Genomic DNA, 19,638 nt, shown 5'->3' on the forward strand with positions numbered 1-19,638 from the left:
TGGGTAACCTCTAAGCTTAATACTTTTAATTTTGGATTATTTGGTTGCTCATTTGATTTTAAGAATGCATGAGTTTTGGTTTTAAATGATTATGCATCATTGTTTTAATCTCATGTATGTTGAAAAGATGATTATGATGAACATTTTAAAATTGTAATGATTTTCAGAATTTTTAGTTCATCATAATAAAATTTTGGTCAAAATTTGTTTTAATGCAAATGATATCTCTCTAACAATTGATATCAACTTTTCAAATACTTTGATTTTACAAATTTTAAAATTTTTTGACCTAAATTTGAATGTTTATGCATGTGGTTTAAATGAAAAATGATATTTCTCTAACAATTGATATCAAAATTTTCAAATGCATAACATTTTTGGAAAACTTTATGCATATACACTTAATTTTAACAATTGATATTGATATCAAATTTCAACAATTGGTATTGCATAAAGTATTTTAGTCTTGGATATATTGAATTTCATGTGCTACTAACATGTTTTTTATTCTTTGTTGAAATTCAATTTTGTTTAAGTGTCTTATTCTTAAAGCTAAATTTTATTTGGAATTCATTTATTGAGGGGGAGCTTTGATTTTTTTCAATTGATTTTTAAAATGTCAAATTTACTACTTACTCTCCAAAGTTATTTTGAACTTCAAAGATTAGAGTCTTTTTGATTTAACAAAAAGAGGGATAAGTGTTAAGGTGTTAAAGGGGAGAAGTGTTAAAGTAAGGGGGAGTAATTTCAAACGTTATTTCAAAATCTTAAAATTACTCAAATGTTTTGTTATATCAAAAAGAGGGAGATTGTTGAAAACATTTTGATGTTTCGATATAACAAATTAAGTTAAATGAATTTTAAGATTTTACAAAAGATTTTCTAAGTATATTCGATGTAATTATTCGAATATCAAAATATTACTCAAAGTCTTTCAAAGTTCATTTTAATCCTTACTAAAGTGTAAAATTGTGTTTTATACTTAAACTATTTTAAAACAATTTTACAAAGTATTTCGAGCCTTAATCGAGCCAAAAATATATTTTTTTAAAGGGTTTCAAGAAAAATCAGATTGTCCAGGGGGTACAGATTCCCCCCAGGGGGTATCGATTCCCCGGGAACAGATTCCCCCCCAGGGAGTACAGATTCCCCCTGCATGGTTTGGCTCCGAGAAATAACAGATTACTCGGAGGAAACTGATTCCCCCCTTGAGGGTACCGATTCCCTCACTGTTCATCAGCCCAGTGGTCATAATATTTGAATATTATGAAGGGGTATCGATTCCCTATGAAGGGGTACCGATTCCCCCCATTCTGGGTAGCCTATTTTTGTAGAAAAATCATTCCCAAACGGCTCCAAAACATCCCCAATGGCTAGATATGACTTCAAACACATTCCAAGCTATAAATACAAGCTAAGGACACTTGAAGAAGTAAGAGAACAACTATCCAAGCAGTCAAACACAAGAGAAGAGTTTTTCAATCTTATTTCATCTTTCTCTTGTAAATATTTTGTTCTTGTGAGCTTAATTCTTGTAAACACCTACCTTAGAGAGGTTTTCTTGTTTACATTTCTTATCCTTTTGTAAAGGGGGAAATGTTCTAGCTAATCCCGTGTAAAAGCTAGGGAAAGGTTCTAGTTTAGCCCGGAAAAACTAGGGAGGTATAAGGTTATCTCTTTGTCCTCGAAAGAAAGAACAAATTAGTGAATTTGTTGGAAAATCCTTGGTAAGGAGCTAAGGTAGTGGATGTAGACTTTGGTTGAGAAAGTCGAACCACTCTAAATCGCTGAGCAATTTTCTATCTTTCAATCTCCTTACTCCCTAAACACAAAATCGTTCCGACCCCTCTTTGCAAACCATTCCGGTTGTCGATTTGAGCTTCCGAAAATCCCAACAAAGCTGATGGCTTCTCATACATACTGGAGAGAGCCGCCATAAGAACTGCCGTGGTCTTTTCCTTTGCTATGTTGAACGCAACATTGCGGGATAACGTCAGTCGGATAACTCCGAGGGCTTGTCTGTCGAGAAGAGCCCAGTCTTCATTCTTTATGCCCTCTGGTTGCTTTCATGAGAGAGGTTGATATAGATTTTTCTGGTACAAAAAATCTTCAATCTGCATCTTCCAAAAGCCAAAGTCCGCACCATCGAACTTTTCAATTTTCACATTCCCTTCGTCTGGAGCCATCGCTCTCACTCGAATATGGCTTCTTTGGATCGTTTATGACAATTTTCGCGAACCGCCGTGTATTAGAACACCTCCATCGACAAATTTGTATCGCCGACAAAATTTTACTATTCACAAAATTTACTATTCACATGAATAGCAATCTCACAAAAAATTGACAAAATTCACAACCAAAAGCTTTGATTACCAGTTGTTGGGAAATAAACCGAGTACGAGTAATTTCCCTATAACCAGATTAGTGAGAATGCGAAATAAAAGCGGAAAAATAATATTCGAAATTGATAACGGAGTTCAGCCAATTTTGCTTACGTCTCCGGACTGCTGCAGATCTTTTACTAAGAGAGAAAATTTACAGGTGTTTACAAAACACTCACTACTCACAAGAAAGCTCTTTAGCATTTGGAGAAAGAAAATGATTTTGGGATGGTTTTGAAGCTAAATGAGCTAGGGTATTTATAGTTGAAACTTAAGGACTTAATCTTGTAAATACCCTAAAGTCTAGTGACTATTTATGATTATCCCATTACAATATTTCAACAAACATCTACCAAACTTTGAAAAATCATTTTTCAAAGAAACATTTTCCAAACTTTGAAAACCATTTACCAAACTTTGAAAACCATTTTCAAAGAAACATTTACCAAACTTTGAAAATCATTTTTTCAAAGTTGGTTGCCAAACTTTGAACTTTTAACAATCACCACCATGCTTGTCATCTTCATATGGTGCATTTCTGTTGATTATTTTGGATGGTATAATATACAATTCTTCTTCTTTTACTTCACCACCTGCCTACAATCTACATGCAATACCTTGTTTTGTTATTGATTCACAATTTTTATCTCCAGGAATCGTCCAATATCCCACATTTATGGTCAAATGAAAACGCCTTCTATGAAGTTGTTTCCATGTTCCATTGGAAGTTCAATCAGTTCTTGAAGAAATTCCTCCACATTGCTGGTGGAAATGACCTGTCACCTTCTTCCTGGTACCGCCATCAAAATCTCCATCTTTTTTTGTTTGTTTAATTATGCCCTTCAAAATTTTAAACTCGTGGTAATTTGCAGGTGATTATTTCTCTGTACATAATATCGATGATCGGATCTTATTTCGACTTTGTGAATCTCCTCTTCCTAGGTAAGAATTATCATGTCATGACTATTAATGATTCTAAAGCATTGAGATTAGAGAAGTAAATAGTTTTTGTTGATTGAATGAAATTGGAAGGGTTTGTGAGCATGGGAACGCTTCCGTATCTGTACAGTCGATACGAGAAGGAAGTTGATTATCATGCAGGGAAAATGAGCCGTAAGATGAGCAAAATGTTCAAGAGGTTTGATTCTAGAGTTCTTAACAAGATACCCAGAGGACCAGCGAAGGAGAAGAAATACTCGTAAATTGTCAAAAACCCTCGTTGTTTCCATTATACATGTACATTTCCTTATACATGTTTGATCGTTCATCTAATGAATAAAACATATTTATATTTATTAAAACTCGAAATATTTCATTTCGGTATCCAATGGGAATGAACATGATGATTAATGAATCCCTAATGCACTGAATTTGCTGTCCACATTTACACCACTACTTCTGGTCTATAATGACTACCGAGTGATACATACATGTGTTTTGTGATGCAATCTGAAAGCTTATGCAAATTGGACTCTACAAACAAGTAATGGATGTTTCTATTATTAAAGTTGTGTGTCCACTAATTACACAAATAATTGCATTTTAAACTCTGTTTGTCCCACGGTTACTTGGGATAAGATTGGACTAGTTCCAGCCTGCCCAAGTTACTACTATTGATGATATTCACTAGTTGAGAATTATATATTGATTTATATATATTTTTCAAGATGGTGGCCACTGCCAACTATCTAATTACTGCTGATCACACACACATATATTACCAGAAATTTAAGGCACTTTTACAAAAATATATTATTTAACGAAATTGTTGGTGAAGTAATATTTATAAAAAATAGTACACATTTTCTGATTGAATGTGTTACAAAGGCACACTTAATTAAATATGTCTTTCAAAAATATGATTGATCGGACACGTTTTTAGTCTACGTGGCGCACCCATAAAGGAAAATAAAATTTTACGTTTTGGTCTACGTGGCGTGCCCAAAAAATAAAATATTTTTTATATTAATTTAAATGGGAAATCGAGATTTATATAAATTAATTTATTATGATTTAAATATTTAATATTTAATATTTTTTTGTGTTTAGATAGTTTAAATGAATTCTATATTTTATCTATAAATATTGATTTTTTTATAATATCAGTTCAATTAAATAATGTGTGTTTAAATAATTTATATTTAAGTTATTATTATATTTAAATAATATAAATATTTATCTCACCTATTTGGGTGACAAATAGTTTAAATTATTATGTTATTTGGATAGAGAGATAATTTTTTACATCACAACTATTGAGATTGATATATACAATAGAAACAGAAAAAATATTGTATCATAAGCATATTAAGTAAACTGTACCTTCCATTTTCCAAATTAAATATATTAGAGGTTTCTGACGAGTGTATTATGTAGGCAGAAGGCGTGCGTAGTCAATCGTGTCTTCTATTGATTGAACTCGTCTTTAATTTATGTAACACATCCGATGAGAAGATGGGTTTCATTTTTCAAAATAATACTTTTAAATATTATTATATTAAATAATTTAAAAAAATATTATTTAAGTAAAAATGCCTAGACTTCAACTTCAAGGATTTAAAAGTAGGTCTGTTAACATATAGGTTGACAAGAAATAGTGGAAGTACATGTATGTATCATACACAATGCATTTGTAGCGGTGCATGTGATTATTGACCCACCACTGCTCATATTTCAAGTCCATTTCTGATGGTTTGCTTATGCCTGCCAATTCTAGTGCAAGCAATAAGAATCTCTAAAAGCTGAGTGGGAAATTAAGGAAATCCTCACTAATGGCCGAAGCAAATATAATATTATTATATACTGATGCTAAGTCAATGGCCTAGCTAATACAAACTATATAAGAACACTCACTACTCGAGTCTCCCATTGCTCATTTCATTCGAGGAGAACATAGAGAGAGAAAACATGGTTCGGGAACTGAAAGAAATTACCGATACGGATGTTGGCGGTGTTGTCCTGGTCTTGTGGGCGGTTCTGGTGACCCTTTCTTCGATTTGGGCCATGATTTTCTCGTGTGCAGATGGCGTATCGAAGGAGAAAACTACATCAGACGACACAGGTTTCGTTGGTGGAGGATGTGCGGCTGGCTGTGGAGGTTCTGGATGTGGAGCAGTTTGTGGTGGATAAAGCCTTGGAACTAACCATAAAGCTTTATGGAATTACAAAGTGAGGCAGATGCTATGAAATGCTATATACTATAAAGTCGCTGCTTCTCCCTTTTGCTGTACTAGACAAGTGATTCCATTTGTCGTGGAAAGTAGTGAATGTTTTCATTGATTCTATTTCCAATCAATTACATAAATTACATACAGTAAGTAGATTGAGAATATCCATGTTTCATGGGTTTATACCTTCTAAATTTGTAGAGTACCGACTAAATGTTTCTTGGATATCTGGCCTTGTTAATTTCCTAGAGTTGTGATCTTCACCTCTCTAACATTGAATTGTAGTTTACATGAGCAGTTATCTCTATATCATCAGATCAAGCTTGTCTGCTTGAGTTGATTATTTAGTAATGGACTACTAAAGTTTATGTATTTATTTTTGTTTTTTAACTTAATATTTGATGATCGATTATTCATAACACTAGATGACATCAATCAAGGATATTTAATGGTGCTTAAAAGAAGTAAGTTGAATGCTTTCCAGAACCCAAAAAGCTAAACCTGAAAAGCAACCCTTGGGTAAAAGCACACATAAAAATGAAAAATGGAGGGAGAAGAAGATAAGAAAACAAAAACCAATAAATGTCAGAAGTGGGATTTGAACCCACGCCCTCGTAAGAGGACCAGAACTTGAGTCTGGCGCCTCAGACCACTCGGCCACCCTGACAATCCGTTTTGCCAAACTATGTAATCCGAAAATGATATTAGAGGAAAAGAGGGGAGTGATCAGAAGGAATGGGATTTGTCATTTGCATCCATATATATATATATTCGACATCTTCATATTATCTAACCAAACTTGGATCGTATTCTTACTATAAACCGTGGAAGATCCACGAATTTCGAGATTTCCTTTGATTCACATCTAGGGCAGTTTCCTTGGCCTTTCTTGAAACGTTGTAGAAGCTTTCCATTTGCAGCTATTGCACTGTTGCGAACTCGCCATAAGAAAGCCTCCAACTTTAGAGGTGCGTTTAGCTTCTAGATACATCGCCAAAGACTTAAGTTCGCCCTTGGCTCATCACTGGGGTTAGGGCTCCATATAGGATTTTTTTAGAGTTCATTACGGAAAAGTATCCATATTATAAATTTATCACCCTAACATAAAATCATACGTCCATCTTTGCCCCTATAAACACATCTTTATTTATACAACTTACAACTATAGTCTTACACGTATAAGTTGAAGAAAAGTCTAGCTGTCTGAGCACTGTGCCCAGTCCATGCTCTCGGTAGTAGCATCAATGGCTGCTGCCGTAGGTTCCGCGGATGACCTATCCATAGAAAATAGAAATGACTTTGTAGGCATATCAAGGAGTCAACCGCACATTCAAGCATCTCCAAAACCTTACTCACCGAAGGACGGTCTGTAGGCATTATTTGTATACACCATACTTTCGGGTGGGCCTAGAATTGGGTTTCGAATTAATTTTGATGTATTAGAACCGCCACCGATCATTTAAAATTAGGTTGACCGGATACCTTAACTTACCATTTACCTGATCTGCGTTTTACCAGAAATTAATCGGATTCGAGAGTCAATTGCAGTCAAGGAAGGATTAACACCCTTGTATTGCCCTTTTGGTACCAATTTAATTTATCGATTGTCTTGCTTGCGAAAATTAAAAGTTAAATTAAAATTTAATATTCGATCCGAATTACTTACCTTTGACCCATTAAAATTGTCCTAAAAAAGAAGCCAAATTAATGTTAAATAATAAAATAAAATAAAACGAAAATGAAAATGAAAATGAAAAATAAATAAATAAATAAATAATATTAAATATTAAATATTAAATTAAAAGAAATATTAAAGAAGGATTAAATTAAAAAAATTGAAACTAAGGGTCAAATTGAAGTTAATAGGAAGCTACAAGGAGAACAATAAAAGTTAGGGGATTAATTTGCAAAATATAAGAAATATAAATAGGGATCAAATTGAATTAATTCAAAATTTAAGGGCAAATTTACAACATGTGACCAAAATGAAATACATATCAAACTTTTAGGGATTGCAAAAATAATTAAACTATTTCATAATTGCACTAAGGCCCTCCCTATATAAAACCCAAAAACCAGAAGAAAAAAAACATTCATCCATTTCAGTTCTTCAAAATAAATATCCCCTCCCTAAAAACTCTCTCAACTCACTCTTCCCCTCACCTAGCCGGCCACATGCCGACGCATAAAATCACTGTCCACCGCCACTCCGTCCACCACCTCCAGTAGTCGAAAAATTCAAAATTACCCAAAAAAATCCTTTCATCCTCGTAACCTTAAAATCGAGACCCTTACAACCTCAAAACAACCATACATGTGTAGATCTAGGATTTACGTTACTGTGTTTACCTATTTTCGACGAAAACCTTTCGTTATCTCGTTGGCCGTTCCTCCTTTCGACGCTAAAAATCGAAGGTTGTTTTAGTTTTTGTATTTTTGTGGCTTATTAGTTGCTTCAAACATTATTATTTTTGCTTGATTTGCTTTGAGTTTTGCTATCTTTTACTATGTGTTATTATGTATCCTTTTTCGGTTTCATCGGAGGCCCTTTTATAGCCCTAGGAGAGGGGTGAAATTCCCTTGAATCGGGTTTTTAAATTCCGATCTTGTTGGGATTCATTGTTGCAGTTGTGGCCGATTCTCTCAGCATGTTATTGTTGGAAAATAGGGGACGTTTTCCCCTCCGATTTGTCCGATTTTTCTATTTGGCTTCAGTTTGGCGTCGACGCGTGGCCCTCACGCGCCCTGTAATGCTTCCCTTGCTTGATACAAAACCCTAGCCCCTGCTGGGTTAGGCAGACGGGCTTGGGCCTTACCGAGTTTAATGGGTCAGGCTTGCTTCGGTTGGGCCTTGTTGGGTTTGCTGGGTCAGACTTGCTTCGGTTAGACTTCATTGTTGTAAACCTAAAAACCGAAATAGTAATAATAATAATATAATAAATAACAAAATATAATATTAATATAATAAATAATATATACTAAACATAGTAATAATAATATATAATACTATATAATATAATAATATATAGTATATAATATACATATATACATATATAATATATAATAATAATATATACTAAATATATATATATAATATATAATATATACTATATACTATATATACTAAAAGTGTCTAGACGAAAATAAGTGTCTACACACCAAAAGGCAACTATGATTATTTTCCTTACTATTTTTTCTTTCGTTCTCAGTTGCATCTTATATTTCTAGATCCTCCCCTGTCAAATCGGTCATAAATCCACGAGGGGAAATATATTTCACTAGACTGCTCAGCAAGTGCATTCAGATTCCTTCTCCTTCCTGCCATTTCCATCAACATTGCAAAGCTGTAAACATCTGCCTTATGCGAGATACACCCGATGTTCTTGTAAAACAATTCTGTTGCAATATATCCAATAATCCAACAGTTCCTCGTGCTGCTGTGAGAGCACAATGCTGTCATTGCATGCAATTTCGCAAGTCCGAAATCCGAAACCTTCGGGGTGATTATGTGGTTTGATGTCGAAATGTAGAATTTGAATATGACATCCCCGATGCAAGTATTCTATCCCTCGATCCACTCCGATTGCGATCTCGAGCACTTTTTCCCAGCTCAAATCGACACTCTTTTCTTCTGAAAATATGATTTTATCTAAAGAACCATTCGGCATGAAATCATAGACAAGGGCTTGTTTTGATCCTTTTACACAAAAACCAACGAGTTGTACGCCTGTACCACGTTAACATGATGAATCCTCCCGATGGTACCGACTTCAATGATGAAATCTTGGCCTTGTGATTTCGACAATTCTAACAATTTGATTGAAACAAAACGGCCGCTTCGAAGCTTTCCTTTGAATACAGATCCGAACCCACCCTGCCCTAATTTGGTTTTGAAAGAATCTGTCATTCTCTTTATCTCTGAATAAGAGTACCTGATGGGCATTAACTTGCCTTGCATTCGAAGAAATTCTTCAATTGTATCATCCATACACTGATGTCGTCTTCGAAACTTAAGTAGTACAGCTATAATCAAGCATGAAACCCCCAACAGAGTTCTAATAGCAATACCAACTCCTCTACAAGAAATAGAAAGGAATCGGCATAAACACACAAGACAAGAAATTGTTGTTTTAGCAAGGAATATAAGGTTGACATTGGCTATGAGTTGCTAAATGACTAACATCTTGAGCATAATGCATAAAAAATAGATAAGATATAAAATGAGAATAACTAGAATAATGAACCGAGTCGAGTTTGTGAATAATGGTCGTAAATGTGAGGCATGTATTGGGATAATTGACCTTGAAGGAAATGTGTTTATGTATGGCCTACAGGCACTCATATTGTAGAACAATGATATATTGTTAAACTATCCGGGTAGTCATGGTTTGTGGTATTTGATGCATAGTGTTCAAATACTAGTTCTTCCTATACCATCAGATGCGTAGTGATTACAGATACCATATTTGTATGTTGATGCAATATCTGATGCGTAGAGATTCCAAGTATCCTATTGTTATATTTACCTATTCTACCTGATGCGTAGTGATTCCAAGTATGATAATCTATTGTATATTATACTTGATGTGTAGTGACTTCATTTACCCTGTGATTATTGTTGTTATGTGCATAGGTTTATGGCTATGCAAGAAACGTGTTGTTGATGATACTCCGAGCATTGGAATAGTATTGATCTTATTATGATAAATAAAGTATGAAAAAATGCTAGGATTAAATGAATAAAATCTAAGATTATATACTAAAAACATGATTAATGATACTTTTGAGTAATTACTAATAAATTGTAATAAGTAAATGTCCGAAATAGAAATAACACATGATCACTCTACATATACTTGCATTGCATGCATATGCATATGAATTGCATGGAGTATAGTAGAGTAGAAGTGTGTACTACTGAGTTAACAAGTTCAGTGTTCGAATGCTTTCATCCACAAGTTAATAGATTGTGATCATTCCAGATGAGCACAATCGATGAAGAAATTCCAACATCATTATTTTAATGTACAACTTTTGATTTACATTAGTGGGCATATGTATTCATAGGACTTTATTAGTATTTCAGTATGTAAAATTTATTATTATTTTGATTTGTTTTGAGTTATACTTTTTCATATCCATATCTCTGATTTTTGTATAAATACTTCTAAAAATATTATGTATAAGATTTTATTTATTATGAATATTTTTAAAGAGTATTGATCATATTTAGAGTTTGGTGTTTATTTTGGTGGCCAAATATGACATCCTAAGCATGTTATATCTTGCAGATTAAGTTTAGGATGTTACAGAGTCAACTTAGGCATTAAATCATCAACTCAAATATTGCATGAACTATATTCAAAATATGCGAATCAAATTATAAATATATGTACCTACTTCATATGTAACATGGATCAGTCATGATATTGAAAAAATAACCATCTTTTAACACATCATATCTAAAATATTCATATGATAAATACAAATACATTTATAATATGATCCACATGAATTCATCAAGCGATTTCAGTGATAAAAGAGAGTGTTGTTCTCCCTAGAAGTCTCGTTTTCGTGTAGTTGTATTTATGGGGTGTGTATACATTATCAATAATCAATAAAGATTATGAACAAATACTACATTTTAATCACCCTAAATCATTAAAAGAATAACTCGATACACATGTTCTTAAATTTCTCATGTCATGTCTACATTGCTATTTTAAACTTAATTTGATGACTAAGCTAACAAAAGAACATGATTGATAAGAAACTAATGTTTTAAAGATTCGATTTGAATATATAAAAATAGTTTGGAGACCATTTTAATTATATTAAAAAATTTTAATTATACTACTTTACATGAACTAAGAAAAAAATGAATAAAATCACGCGCAACACATATGGCATTAGGAATTAGTCTATAATCATATGTAAAAGCACAGTTTTGCGTAGCTTTTGAACTGATAAAAATATTATTTATCGTTTATGGGATTATTACATTGATGTTCTAATAATATTTAATTTCTTAAGTCAAAATATGCTAATCCTTATACTCTCTATACATTTGAAATTTAGTCACAATTATTAATATTATTTTATTAATACAAATTTATTTATATTTTGAAATAAAAAAATATTAACTTAAAAGTCATGTAACAAAAGAAACGATGTAACAATGGGCGTAACCTTAACAAAAAATAATAATAATGTTAAACTTGAAGTTTTAAATTCTCAAAATAGAAGAATTATAAATATATTTGAACCTTATTTTTGTTAATGAAATATAAATATTAAAAATATATGTATATTTAAAAGTATATCCATGTTTTTTGTTGTTGATAAATATGGGATAAATATTTTATTTTTAAAATTATATCCCTATTAAATTACACTTTTACTATTATCTAAATTATAAAATTTGAGTTACACTTTTACTATTATTTTCATTATCAAAATAGTTAGGTATTTTCATCCAATTCGTAGTTAAAAAGTTTGAATTTCATTATTATTTTCATTCATAAAAATTCATTATTATTTTCATTCATACTTTAATTAGAGTTAGAAACTTAGAATTTTTGTATTGTTGTAATATTTTGATTATCAAAATAGTTAATATTAATTATATTTAACAATTTTTAGAGAAGATTTATATTTAATAATTTGAATAATATTACTTTATATTAATTACGTTAAATAAAAATACATCATTTAATGAATTAAAAAGGTAAATATCTAAAAGCCACATGTAATTAAAAAAAACTTTTGAACAATGAAGAATATCAACCATTTCATATTATATTAGTATATCAACATTAAAAGAATAATTTATCTGTATATTACTAATTATTATGATAATAACATAATTGATATTAATTAACTATTAATCAATGTGATAGTATGTTAACATAAAGTTAATTGACTTTATTATATATTTCAAAAATTACATCCATAGTTTTTTGAGGTCATGAATTCGAGCAATTACGTCTGATTTATGTAGTCAATTGTTAAAAAAAGATTACTAATATATACTACTTTATAATCATCCCATACTATTTAAAAAATTAAATCTATAAAATCATTAGATAATTGGATAAAATGAAAATAATAAAAATAAAATTGTTATGCAGATATCTGATTCTCACCTGTTAGAATAAGGAAGACAAGCTGAGTTCCTGGTAATAAAAAATGGTAAAATGATTATCAACTAGCTTGGTAAAAAAATCCAAAAAACTAATTAATTGACACTGAGAAACGTATTTGGCAACAAACTAATTATATTAGCTTGGAGAGAAGGATGTGTTGGCGCAAGAAGCGGCGTCGACGTAGAGAGAAGATGCCATGGGTACTTGGCAACTCACAAAAATAGATAGAATCATCACATCCATCGCAGACAAGAGATTTAGGAAGAATGGAGCATACATCAGTGTCGAGACTCTGATCGACCAACCGAATTGTTTGAGAGTCGCCATAAAAGATGTCTGAAACATAGTAAGTCGCCCCCCATATGTGCAAGAGAGTGCGGTTGTTTTCGCAAGCCAGTTCACGGTAAGGTCTGCCACAGTGAGGAGGGTCGCCTTTCAATCTGAAAGGGCTGCTGATGTTGGTTAAATTTCCGCAGGAAGAAGGGTTGCACCCTGCATTTCTGGCTTGTCTAACAGCATTAACAGCGTCGAAAAATGGAAACGCGACCAAACATAATATTGCTGCAACTATCGTCGTCAACATCTTGAAGAAGAAGAAGAAGAAGAAGAAGAAGAAAAGAGAAGAAGAAGAAGAGTGATAATCCAGAGCAGGGGAATTTGCAGAAAATACAAAAGTGAATAGAGACCTTTCTTTTCACGCGTTTGTAGTTGATAACACGTTTATTAGCACAAAGACAGCTTCGACTTTTCCAATCACTTCATTTCAATGGTGGTCTGCCTAGGCTACAAAGTCAGTCAACCCCCCATGAAGAGTACAGTTAAAAGCTGAGATGAAAAAGTGTTTCAAAATAATTTTTAAAAATATACTAAAATATACCCTTAGTAAGGGATGGATGCCACATGAAAAGATTTGTAAATATATGATATGCAAATGATGCGGTTAATTATGCGGCTAATGAAGTAATAATGATAGTGTTACGAAAAAGATGTTGAAAATTCATATGGTTGGATTATATTTATTATACGCGCATTGACTGTCGAGAAATCAATATAGGAGTCCAAAGCTTGGAAATTTCCACATGCTCATGGATCAACAAATTAAGGAAATAGAAAATACCGAGAGAGAGATTAAACACGAACCTGCCAGACATTTTCCCTTGGTTCTAAGTTAACAAGGACGATGTTCCGTCTCCTTCTCGCCTTGATATTGATGGTTAAACAAGGTGGAGCAGCGGCAGGTTCTGAAATATACAAGGTTGCAGAGTGCAAACACCACGGCCCGCCTGTCCGATTTAGCGATTTCCATTCTGGTTACAGGACCGACAGTCGCACCACTGCGGTTAACCCAATTCAGGCTTCCAACTGTCGTGCTCCTATGATAAACAAACTCTGATCTACTTGCCACGCTCAGTTAAGATGGTGGTCCAGGCTATAGATTACCAAAAACAAGTAATTCACTTGTCTCGTCCCGGTACTTGCATCTATATCCAGCTCCCATCGCTCAATTTATCAGCATCCCCCTTCCAGTTCCTTGATGATCTCTCTTTCCCCGGCTTAGGAGAAATGGAATACTGACAACTGTCGTTTCGGATGTCAAAATAATTCTTTATTCTCAATCAATAAATTAAGGAAATGCGTAGCAAGGAGAAGTAAGGGTCGATTCCACAGGGACTTAGAAAATTATAAATTTCTGTCTGAATTATTTATGCCAGGCGTGAAACAGTAAAAATGGGGGGATTTTAGTAAAAGATAATAAAGTGATTAAATAAATGTAATTATAGTAAAAATAAGAAGATGAAGATTGTGAATAAATACGGTAAAAGTAGCCTCAAGCTTCGCTTTGATTTAATTTCCTTTAGATCATCGAATAAGATTTTCTCTTCGGGATTCACGTCGGTTACTTTGTCTACAAGGGCTATCCTTGTGACTCTATCTTGTATACCGAATACCCAAGGCAATCTTTGATTCCGGCTTCGGTAGTTGATTCTAACAACATCTATTGTCGTAGATCAAATACCGTTTAAGTTCGTGGCGACCGACTTGGATTGTTGTTTCTATAACCGTCAATTCCGATCTCAATTCTCTCTTGGTGAAGCTATCTCGCCAAGTGTGTTCCCAGGAAGTCGAATTGCTTTCTATAAGCCGAATCTTCCTCCCACACATTTAATCGCAACAACTTCTTGACCAAAGTCAATCTTCGATTTTTGAAAACTGTTTTGATTTTGAAAAAATAAGCGCAGAGATTGAGAGAGAGATTCCGAAGATATTAAGGGACCGTTTCAATTCTCCCGTTGGAATTGAATCATCGCGACAGCTCTCGGCTTATGAAAAGTTTAGCTAAGCATGACAAAAGTCATACTTAGCATAAAAATAAAACTTGAAAATAAAGAAAAATAAAAAGAACTTGAAAAGGAAAAGAGAAAACTTTTATAAAAACTAGAGAGAAAAGAAGAATGTATTCTGAATGATTATTTTAGGCTTACCCCAAGTGGGTATTTATAGCCTCTCAAAGCCTAAAGGATAAGCAAAGAAAATAATAAAATAATACAAAAGATAATTGTTTTTAAATTTAAATTCAAACTTAAACTAGTCTCCTAATGCAACTCTACTCGTCAATCTTCCAGAAGGCGTGCGGAAGAAGTCTTCTAGAAACCGCCGCTGACTGGACCTTCTAGAAACTGCCACGTCATACCGCGTCGTGCCCAGAGTCGTGCCCATGTCTCCAGCCGTGACCAAATAATAAAAAAATGCAGAATTCGCCCGTTTTGTCACAAATTCTGGAAAACAATGACATATACGAAAACAAGCACAACACGACCAAATCAACAGCAATAAATCCACAAAACCGAAGAAATAACGAGCAAATATTAACTATTCTGAACACTCATCAAATTCCCCCTCACTTATCTCATGCTTGTCCTCAAGTATGATTAACCAAATCAGTCAAAAACTTCATTAAACGTTCTTTCTCAAGTTTCACATTTAGGGAAGCAAGGTAGAGACCACAATAACTATTCAAGTCAAGAAATCAATCAATTGAACATCACCAATTAGAAAAAGTCAAGTGCAATTTTAATATCCATTCATTCATTAATTTCAATGCTCATAACTCAATACCTTACCGGGATTCACTCAAATCACTCCATGTGTTTGGGGTAAAGAAATGCTCAAGTCAGAATTTACACAGTATTACCATAAGCCTGTAAGTAAATCAAATCTCCACTACTAATAAGAACAAGATGCATAAATCAAAGGGTCTTTTATTGGTTGTAACAGGGCTTAGGTAAAGGTGGGGAAAAGGCTAAATATATGGCTAAAATTCAAGGCGAGGAACTAACAAATAATAATCTCAACTCCATCAAAACATTAAGCACAACAAGATAAAAAGACGACATATCAAACAACAATTTTCTCGTCGAAATGCATTTTTTCTTTTTCACACTTTTGTTGTTTTGTTTTTCATTTTTTCTTTCATGTCTTTTTTTTTCGAACAGTTTTTTTTTCGAACTGCTATTTTTTTTTCAACATTTTTTTGTGATGGAGAATACAATGGTAAAATTATTCACTTGCCCTGAAAAAGGTAGAAAAGAGGGATAAAATAAAAAGGCTCGGGTTTATGAATATGGTGGAAACAAAGAAATGGAAATAGGCTCAAAAGTGGTTAACTAAGGGAAAATATGCATGGGTAGGCTATTTAGTGGGGAAACGGTATGGTTAATCCTAAGGTGCCCAAATCATTTTTAAGCATCATGTTCATGTGTAATCTCGACAGTATTTAACATGCAGGTTCTAGAATGCCAATGTCAAATTCGACACACTCAATCAAACAAAATGAGAGCGAAAATGATATGCTCGTAAAGGCTCAAATCTCACCAAATTGTTTTCATGCATTGAGCTAATCACATTTCAACCAAAAAAATCATGGAATATCATAAAAATACCAACTTATCACAATCCATGCTATCCATTATCAAGAATATCATAACCTAAATAATCATGTGTTCCCAAACAAGCATAACATTCCAAAAATTTTCACCAAGACAAAGATAATCAATGAAATTTCTGACCAATTCAACCAACACATACTAGATTCAAAGCATAAAGATAAGAAAGGGAAATTCAATCTTACACTCTACTCCCCCTCACTTAAAGCGTTTTGCCTCAAAACGAAAAAATTAAAGTGCAAGAGAAGGACTAGAGTACTCCCTGGATTTAATGTCGATCGGTCTCCTTAGAAGTGTGCTAACGTGTACCGTTACATGCTCCTAGGGGTTGAATTGGCATTGTTCGGATGATAATCTCTCAATTCTTTGTTGTTTAAGTTTGAAATTCCTATAAAATTAAATAAAATATTCTTAATCGAAAAAAATAAAAGCAAAAATAAAAATAAAAATATAACGGAATTGAAAACAATGGGTTGCCTCCCATGAAGCGCTTTTGTTTAACGTCGTTAGCTCGACGACCTGATTCAGACTACAGGTTCTTCCAAGTTGAGATCTTCAATTAAGCAAACTTCGCTATTCGCATAATATGGTTTAACCCTGTGTCCATTGACTTTAAACCGAGTGCCTGAATTATCTTCAATTTCGACTACGCCATGAGGAAATATTCCAATTACTGTATAAGGTCCGTTCCATTTTGACCGAAGTTTACCTGCAAAAAGTTTTAATTTTGAGTTAAAAAGAAGAACTTTTTGCCCGATAGAAAAAGATTTAGAAACAATTTTTCGATCATGAAATTCTTTTGTTTTGTCCTTATATTTTTTTGCGTTGTCGTAGGCATCTCTCCGAATTTCCTCAAGCTCTTGTATATGTAACTTCCGTGTTTCGCCAACCGCTTCTAGCTCCATATTGCACTGTTTTACGGCCCAATACGCCTTGTGTTCTAACTCGACAGGTAAATGGCACGGCTTACCGAACACAAGGCGGTATGGTGACATGCCAATAGGTCTTTTGTATGCAGTCCGATAAGCCCACAGAGCGTCAATCAATTTCAAGCTCCAATCCTTGCGATTTGGCTTAACTATTTTCTCAAGAATCATCTTGATTTCTCGGTTTGAAACTTTCGCTTGTCCGTTCGTTTGCGGATAATAAGCCGTGGCAATTCTATGATTCACTCCATGCTTCCTCATAAGCACATCAATTACTCGATTGATGAAGTGTGTTCCACGATCGCTTATTATCGCTTTCGGTGTACCAAACCTGGAAAAAATACATTTCTTTAGAAATTGAACAGTAGTTTTAGCATCGTTGTTGCGAGTGGCCTTAGCCTCCACCCACTTCGAAACATAATCAACCGCAAGAATTATATAACAATTGCCAAAAGAAGAAACAAATGGACCCATATAGTCAAGTCCCCAAACATCGAATATTTCGCATATATGTATAGGATTAAGGGGCATTTCGTTTCTTCGACTCAAATTACCTGCACGTTGACAATTATCACAAGTTTTGCAGAACAAGTAGGCATCACGGAAAATATGAGGCCAAAAGAATCCGCATTCCAAGACTTTATGAGCAGTTCGTTTCGGTCCAAAGTGTCCACCACACAAATAAGAATGACAAAAATTTAAGATTGAGCTTACCTCGCTTTTAGGAACACATCGACGAATAACCTGGTCTGAACAATGCTTCTAAAGATATGGATCATCCCAAATGAAGAAACGAGATTCTCTCTTAACGCGGTTTACTTCGGCTCTCGTTAAATCAGATGGTACCTTCCTTGTAGCTAAGTAATTAACTATATCTGCGAACCAAGGTATTGATGTTTGCGCCATCATCAAGATTTCCTCCGGGAATTCTTCACGAATGGGAGAATCAACCGCAGTGATTGGAAGCCGGCTTAAGTGATCGGCTACTAAGTTCTCACATCCTTTCTTGTCCTTGATTTCCAAATCAAACTCTTGGAGGAGAAAGATCCAACGGATTAGTCGTGGTTTCGCCTCCTTTTTGCTGAGCAAGTACTTCAAGGCTGCATGATCGGAGAAAACAATAACTTTAGTGCCAAGAAGATATGATCGAAATTTATCTAATGCAAAAATAATGGCAAGTAATTCTTTATCGGTTGTTGAATAATTCCGTTGTGCGGAATCCAGGGTGCGGGATGCATAAGCGATAACGTGAGGTTCTTTCCCGATCTTTTGTCCGAGCACAGCCCCAACGCTTCCATCCGAAGCATCACACATAACCTCGAAGGGAAAGTCCCAATTTGGCGGTTGGACTATGGGTGCCGACACTAACTTTTCCTTCAATACGTCGAACGATTGTTGGCATTTTTGGTCGAAATTGAAGAGTTTATCCTTCTGTAATAGCTCGCACAATGGTTGTGCCACTTTAGAGAAGTCCTTAATGAATCTACGGTAAAAACCTGCATGACCAAGGAAAGAACGAATTTCCCTCACCGAAGTGGGGTAAGGAAGTGAACGTATGATATCCGTTTTCGCCTTATCTACCGCAATTCCTTTGGACGAAACAATATATCCTAGAATCAAACCTTTATCAACCATAAAGTGACACTTTTCATAATTCAAAACAAGGTTAAATTCTAGGCACCGACGCAACACATTTTTCAAATTTAATAGACATTCCTTGAATGAATTACCGTAAACAGTGAAGTCGTCCATGAAGACCTCAATACCTTTCTCAACAAAATCAGAAAAAATACTAATCATACACCTTTGGAATGTGGCAGGTGCATTGCAAAGTCCGAAAGGCATACGTCGGTAGGCGAAAGTACCGAAGGGGCACGTGAATGTCGTTTTTTCTTGATCTTCAGGTGCTACTGGAATTTGAAAGAAACCTGAAAATCCATCAAGACAACAATAATGAGATTTACCGGCTAATCGTTCTATCATTTGATCTATAAATGGAAGAGGAAAATGGTCTTTCCGAGTTAATGAATTCAACTTCTTGTAATCGATGCAGACTCTCCACCCATTTTAAACTC

At 34.0% G+C, this 19,638-nt stretch overlaps 1 protein-coding gene, 1 long non-coding RNA gene, 1 other non-coding gene and 1 pseudogene across 4 annotated transcripts; 2 read left to right on the top strand and 2 right to left on the bottom strand.

The window, feature by feature from the left end:
- The first annotated feature begins 2,916 nt into the window (after positions 1-2,916).
- LOC120166105 lies at positions 2,917-3,657 on the top strand. Of its 2 annotated transcripts, XR_005519897.1 has the most exons (4): positions 2,917-2,938; positions 3,035-3,174; positions 3,254-3,323; positions 3,414-3,657. It is a non-coding gene; the product is annotated as an uncharacterized LOC120166105 (long non-coding RNA). The 2 variants fall into 2 exon arrangements; XR_005519896.1 differs by lacking the exon at positions 2,917-2,938 and having other exon boundaries at positions 2,985-3,174.
- Positions 3,658-5,256: 1,599 nt separating this feature from the next.
- On the top strand, positions 5,257-5,630 carry LOC120166104. The gene has a single exon (XM_039175467.1). It carries the CDS (start codon positions 5,289-5,291, stop codon positions 5,508-5,510), a length of 222 nt encoding a protein of 73 aa, XP_039031398.1. The 5' UTR covers positions 5,257-5,288; the 3' UTR covers positions 5,511-5,630.
- A 501-nt stretch (positions 5,631-6,131) lies between these two features.
- Positions 6,132-6,215, bottom strand: TRNAL-CAA. The gene has a single exon. It is a non-coding gene; the product is annotated as a tRNA-Leu (tRNA).
- A 522-nt stretch (positions 6,216-6,737) lies between these two features.
- LOC120166015 lies at positions 6,738-14,191 on the bottom strand (annotated as a pseudogene).
- Between the last annotated feature and the right edge of the window lie 5,447 nt (positions 14,192-19,638).

This window comes from Hibiscus syriacus, unplaced genomic scaffold (assembly GCF_006381635.1).
Source record: "Hibiscus syriacus cultivar Baekdansim isolate YM2019G1 unplaced genomic scaffold, ASM638163v2 tig00111621_pilon, whole genome shotgun sequence".
Taxonomy (NCBI): domain Eukaryota; kingdom Viridiplantae; phylum Streptophyta; class Magnoliopsida; order Malvales; family Malvaceae; genus Hibiscus; species Hibiscus syriacus.